This window comes from Scyliorhinus canicula, chromosome 13, assembly GCF_902713615.1.
Source record: "Scyliorhinus canicula chromosome 13, sScyCan1.1, whole genome shotgun sequence".
In the NCBI taxonomy this organism is placed as follows: domain Eukaryota; kingdom Metazoa; phylum Chordata; class Chondrichthyes; order Carcharhiniformes; family Scyliorhinidae; genus Scyliorhinus; species Scyliorhinus canicula.
Genome location: NC_052158.1, coordinates 102,703,795 through 102,709,794, shown reverse-complemented (window position 1 = coordinate 102,709,794; position 6,000 = coordinate 102,703,795). Strand labels below are relative to the sequence as shown.

The following is a 6,000-nucleotide window of genomic DNA, read 5'->3' as shown; positions in this document are numbered from 1 at the left end:
TGTGAAAGGAACCAGAGAAAATATTTCCCTTTTTGAATTCCAATAAGAAATGTATTCATTTCGGTGGATTTGATCGCAGACTTTTTACTCGGGGCCTTTTGTGAGTTATGCTTTTTTCCCCTTGCGTTGTGAACTTTATTGGGTATTGCCTTGTCTAAATTTCCTTGGATTGCCGCGCACCGTGGCTGTGTTTTGCAGTTAAACATCAGGCTGTTGTTATTAAACAAAGCCTGGAAGCAGCTGGGGAATCAGGAGACAAGGGGGTTCTTGCCCCAGGTCCGGGCCAGCCCTGTCACCCGCCCCCACCCACCCCGGCGTCATCGCGTCTCGCTGCGTGGTCTCCATGGTTACCCCGAACGCGGCCTGGGTGGACAGGATGAGCTGTTTCCGCGTGGATGCCGGCAGTGTCCGTTCACCAAATGTTAACGACTGAATGTTGTACTCGAGCGCCAAGGCTGGGAACCCCCCGCCCGCACCTCCATCTTTCGGTGTGTTTGTTGAAGGGGAATTAATTTTTCACCCCGAGATGCGCTAGCTCGGGGCTGTGGCGGACTGGCCGGCTGGTTGGAGACTGCTCCCTGGTAGTGTAGAAGACAGACTCTTGCAAGAAGTTACACCCAGGTCCCCTGAGTGAGAACCAAGCTCCCCCTCCAGGCACTCACTTAGCAGCTAGAGAGGCCGGTTGGCTAGTTGCCCTTTTCAAAAATATACCGAACAGTCTGTTTTATGTATCTGGCACCCCCATCCCCAAATAACAGGAAAACGGGAGAGGGAGTAATTCTAATCATGGATGACCTGTAGGTTGAGAGTTTTTCAGTAGTTGGTACGATTGGAAGCAGAAAGCCGCAAGCACGATTATGGAATTGTCCTCATAAGAAGTGACTTAGCTGGTCTATAATAAGCTATTTGTTATCATTCAGTGGCCGTTTGCTGGCTTCCAGTCCCTTGAAGGTTGTTTAAAACGTTATGTATTGTGTATTACGTTATTCTTCAGATGACTTGTAGATTGTGCCAACCCTGTGTTGCCGTGCCCTGGAGTGCAATGACTGAATAATTTTGGCTTCACTTGTAATTTGGATGTAAATTGTGGTAATGTGTACCGACCTGTCATATAATCCAGCTATCAAGTATCAAGCTATTACGGCCATTACCGTGTATAGAGTTCATAAATTGGTTTGATTCGTCTATTGTTCACTGGTTGACAAAATAAAGTGTACTCTAGTTTGTGACAGTTGTGATTTTTTTTGGAAAGCGAAAATCAGTTGTCACTCTGTTCTTTTGGATGAAGTGTTGAACTGAGGCCCAGTCTGCTCTCGGGTGTAAAAAGAATAGATGTAAAATAACCAATGGCACTATTGAAGAATTACAGGGGATTTATCCCCAGTTTTGGCCAATTTTAATCAACATCACAAAAACAATCTGTGGGAAATTGCTGTATATAAATTGTCACATTTCCTGCATTACAACAGTGACCACACTTCAAAAAAGTATTGAATTGTCTGCAAAACAATTTTGGACATCCTGCCGTTATGAACGGCACTATACAAACACAAGGTTTTCTTTCTGTGATGATCCCGCTTTCAGTGACTGTGGCCTGGGTTTGATTTCTTGTTGATTTTTCAAAAACCTCTCTGATTTGACTGCAGCTGGCTGTAGTGCTTCAGCTCTGGCAACACTTCATCATTACGTTCCTGCAAGCTTTTCTCCATCAACTCACTGTAAGATAGTTTAAATAGTTCTCTCTTTGGTCTTGTTTACATGAAGCTAATAATGTTGCTTTCCTAAATAAAATCTTGTTCAATACACAATATATGAAATGGCATGCTTGCATATTATCTTTTGGTAGTTAGTTTTGGAGCAGAATTGTATTTGATCACATATTTTAAGAAGTTCTAAGATACCTTAACAGCAAAAAGAGCAAAGGGAGTCATGACTGGTCTTTACAATAAATGACATTTGTCAATAGATCTTAGGACTTGTCAATCAGGTGTCAACTTTTGTTGGCCAACATTCAAAGAGCAGTTTAATAAGTGGATGGTGGATTTGATAAAAATTAGATTTTAAATTTTGACATTTAAGCTGCTATTACCTAATTCATTGACCGAGACATAATATTCCAAGAGTTGTCAACAGGTGTGTCTAAAGTCTTGTGATTTCATCTCCAAATTGTTGAAGTCTGAGTTACACTGCAATCTTCAATTTTGGTGACTAACTTTTTGCAGGAATTTGATATGAGGCTGCAATATTTCACAGGGATGTGCCACAGTAAAGTTGATTCACACTGTGATTCACCATGGTACTGTAGATGAATCTTGTATAATTTTAATCACAACTGCATAGCCGATGAGCATTACTTTGCTTCCATTCTCAAGCATTGCTCTCACCAAGTTCAAGGTTACATGTGCTTTGCTTTTAAATTGCAATTTATTTTATGGTTTACATATTTTAGTTAGAATATGTGCATGTCAGCTATGGCTCAGTTACTCTCTCACCTCTTCAAGTCCCACTCCTGACACTTGAGCACAGACAGCTCGAAAATACTTAGTGAATGCTCCATCGTTCAAGGTGCTGAGTTTCAAGATGTTAAACCAAGGCCCACTTTGGTCTCTTAGGTGGACGTAAATTATTTAATGGCCCAATTTCGAAGAAAAGCAGGGGAATTATCCCCAGTGTCCTGACCAACATTTATTCCTCATCAATGTCATTTAAAAATGCAGAGTGCCTGGTCATTATCACATGGCGGCTTTTGGACCTTGCAGTTCAGAAATTGGCTGCTGTGTATCCTACATTATGATACTTCAGAAAGTATCTCATTGTATATCAAGAGATTTGGGATGTCCAAAGTCACGAAAGGCACTATATAAATGCAAATCTTTCCTTCTATTTTGCCACAGGAGCAGCACCAGTTTGATGGTATGTTGAACAGTTTTGATCTTCAACCTAAAGAGATTACCATGGAACGCCATGTCCCAGTCCACCCGTTACCTGAAGAGATCCAAAAGGTAAACAGAATTTTTTTTGAATATATTTGTATATAACAGAAAATGAATGAAATGAAAATGAAAATCGCTTATTGTCACGAGTAGGCTTCAATGAAGTTACTGTGAAAAGCCCCTAGTCGCCACATTCGGCGCCTGTCTGGGGAGGCTGGTACGGGAATCGAACCGTGCTGTTGGCCTGCTTGGTCTGCTTTAAAAGCCAGCGATTTAGCTCAGTGAGCTAAACCAGCCCCTAAATTGATAAAGACCTATCAATTTAATTAAAATATTTTGCCTCTATTTGTACTGAGTTGAGTTAAGAACCCCACTGATGTTGCCTGCAAGAATGTCTCAAAACCCCGAAGGAAAACTTGAAACCCTGGTTCTAAGCAGTTTTGTTTGTAATAATATGAGGAACCATGTACAACCCAGTGAGGAACCAATCCAGTCGTTGTGTAAACAATTGTTAAAGAATATTTATTAAAGTAAAAGAAAAGGAAAACACATGACAATAGACTAATAAACACTATGACACTTAAGTGTATGAATAACTAAACACACCATTTTATCTGAAGTTACCTCTTCTTCCCAAAATACACCCACATTTCCTGAACTCTCAGACCCATTTTTCCAAGCAACATCCAATGTTAGTAACTCTATCGGTCAAATCCAGTTAATAGTTAGCGCACAATACCATTTTGATGACCAAGGCTGGGAAAACATATCTTCCTGGTTCAGCAAAGGGACAAAACTGTATCTTTTAGAGGGGAATATCTCCAATCTGCCGTGGCTCTGTTAGATGAAACTGGCCTTTGTATGGAACTGGCCTGTTTTGACTGTTGGATGGAAAACTTGCCTCCCTCTCCAATGTGAGTTCTAACAATTATTCTGCTTAGACTCATTAATAGTCCATTCCGTAGATTCTGCTGTCTACATCTAAAATTCCTTGCCTTTGGAAGTTATTATTTGTTGTAATTTGATCTCTGATAAACATGTTTCTGTTAAGGCCATTCACACCTCAATGTCTCTAGACTCCTGCTAATCTTGTTACAGGCAAACCACATCTCATTATTCCTCTGGATGTCTGCTAGTCTTGTTCCTTGTCTGTAATTTGTTTTTCATCTCAAGTTCACTGTTAATCTTGTTAACATCCCACATTCCTAGCAGTTGTTATTATCTGTATAAGATAAATGTGTTTACAATTACCGTACAGCAAATGCATACCTGGCTCTGACAATGTTTAGAATAATTAGTGCATATGACTGAAATATTTTCAAGGTTACGCCTGTGATATTTGATAGCAGGATATATTTCTCATTTTCGTACAGGGATTTATTTTTCAGTATCCATTCCTATTTCCAACTTTATCTGCCTTAAATAAATATGAATGGTGTTGAACTGAATTAATTTCATAATTATAAATGTAACCAAGGTAAATATTTGTATTGATTTTGTTTTTATACTTCACACTCTGAAGCTGCTAGTCAGAATCCTTATGATTAGACATGTTAACAATTCCATTTTTAGTTAATATCATAAAGTCTCTCTCCAGTGATATTGTGATTGAAGCTGGAGAGCAGCAGGTAAAATCTGAATCCTTGATACCACTAGAGAAAAGCATCTTATAAAATGGCAACAGGCTGATGTGGCACTTTAGTGGAATAGATGGCCCTTTAACAACTTTAGATACAACAATAAAAAATTAGTTTTGTGAGCAACACATGAAGGCATAGTTGTCTGCTGATGTTGACATTTCTATTGTTATGTTCAAAAATCATACTGGCTTTTGCCTTGAGAAAACATCTGAGATTTAACTTCCTTTGAGTGGCAATCAGCATTGTATACCCACTTTATGCCTAATTACTTACTTGAAAATTCTTCTGTGCCTGTGTTGCATGGGGGGAATGTCGGACATTGGGGGGGCATGTCGGACATCGAGTGGCATGTCAGATATCGGGGGGCATGTCAGACATCAGGGGGCATGTCGGACTTCGGAGGGCAGGTCTGATGTTGGTGTGGGGGAGTCAGACATTGGGCTAGCGGTCAGGCTTTGGGGGATTCAGACATTGGAAGACGAACATGCGGCAGGGGCAATGGACATTGTGGAGGGGATGGAGTCAGTTTGGTCCTGCTGGGGTCAGGTCTGAGGTAACCATGGGGAGTCATATTGGGGAATACTGTGAGGGGGCAACTGGGGATGGGGTCTGCTGTCCAGAGGTGGGAGGGTAGACAGGGTGCCCTAGGGGTTTGGGAATGTGAGGGGGCCCCATGGGGAAGGGGTTGTGGGAGGTGAGGTAATCTCCTGAGGGGTTGGGTCAGGGGGAAGCATATTGGGAGGTGGCGGGGTGAGGTGTTCAATATTGTGGTGAGGAGGAGTCCAGGATGGGGAAGACTCGTGGGGAGGGCAGGGTTGGATAGGCAGGGGAGAGGTGGGGTGCTCCTCTATGGGAGGTAATGGGTGTTGGGGGAAGCCTGTGAGAGAGTATTTGTGGTTGGGGAGTCCTTTGGGAGGTTCATGTGTGTGGTCGGGTGTTGACGTGGTGGGTAGTACCTGGGGGCCATGTGTGGGGCAGGGAGCCTGTGACGGGGGGCGGGGGTGATAGTTGGTGGTTTGTGGAGCCGTCTGGGGGGCCGATTGTGTGTGCTAGGGGAGTAGGTGGGAGAGCAGAGCAACCCCCTTGGGGATCATGGGTGTGGAAGGGCACTTGTGGGTGGGCACCTGTAGGGGGGATTTATTGGCGGAGTTCTCTGGAGGATCATGTGTGTGTGGAGTTTTATTGGGGGAGGGACTGGCGCTCTGTAACTGTACAATAGTTATCCAAACGTTAGAAGAGATTTTAATTTTTCTAAGCTTTCCTGGGAAATGACTTTGTAGCACAGCTGGGAACCATTTGACATTTACAATTTAAATTGCATTTTTAGATGTTGCCAATGCAAGGCAATTGCTCCGAGGATGCTAGCACCTAGGCAATTGACCTGCAAACCCTTACCTTTGATCTTCCGATAGGGATTCCCAAGAATA

The 6,000-nt window shown here is 42.5% G+C and overlaps 1 protein-coding gene across 2 annotated transcripts in view; it reads left to right on the top strand.

Annotated features, from left to right (window-relative positions):
- The first annotated feature begins 348 nt into the window (after nucleotides 1–348).
- Nucleotides 349–6,000, top strand: part of lekr1 (leucine, glutamate and lysine rich 1) — a 275,682-nt gene continuing 270,030 nt past the window's right edge. Inside the window, exons 1-2 of one of the 2 annotated variants that reach the window (XM_038816233.1) lie at nucleotides 349–488; nucleotides 2,895–3,002. In XM_038816233.1, coding sequence (XP_038672161.1) covers nucleotides 396–488; nucleotides 2,895–3,002 — 201 coding nt within the window. In that variant the 5' untranslated portion in view covers nucleotides 349–395. Of the gene's footprint in view, nucleotides 489–1,593; nucleotides 1,719–2,894; nucleotides 3,003–6,000 lie in introns of those variants that run through there. The other variant, XM_038816234.1, reaches the window with a different exon arrangement.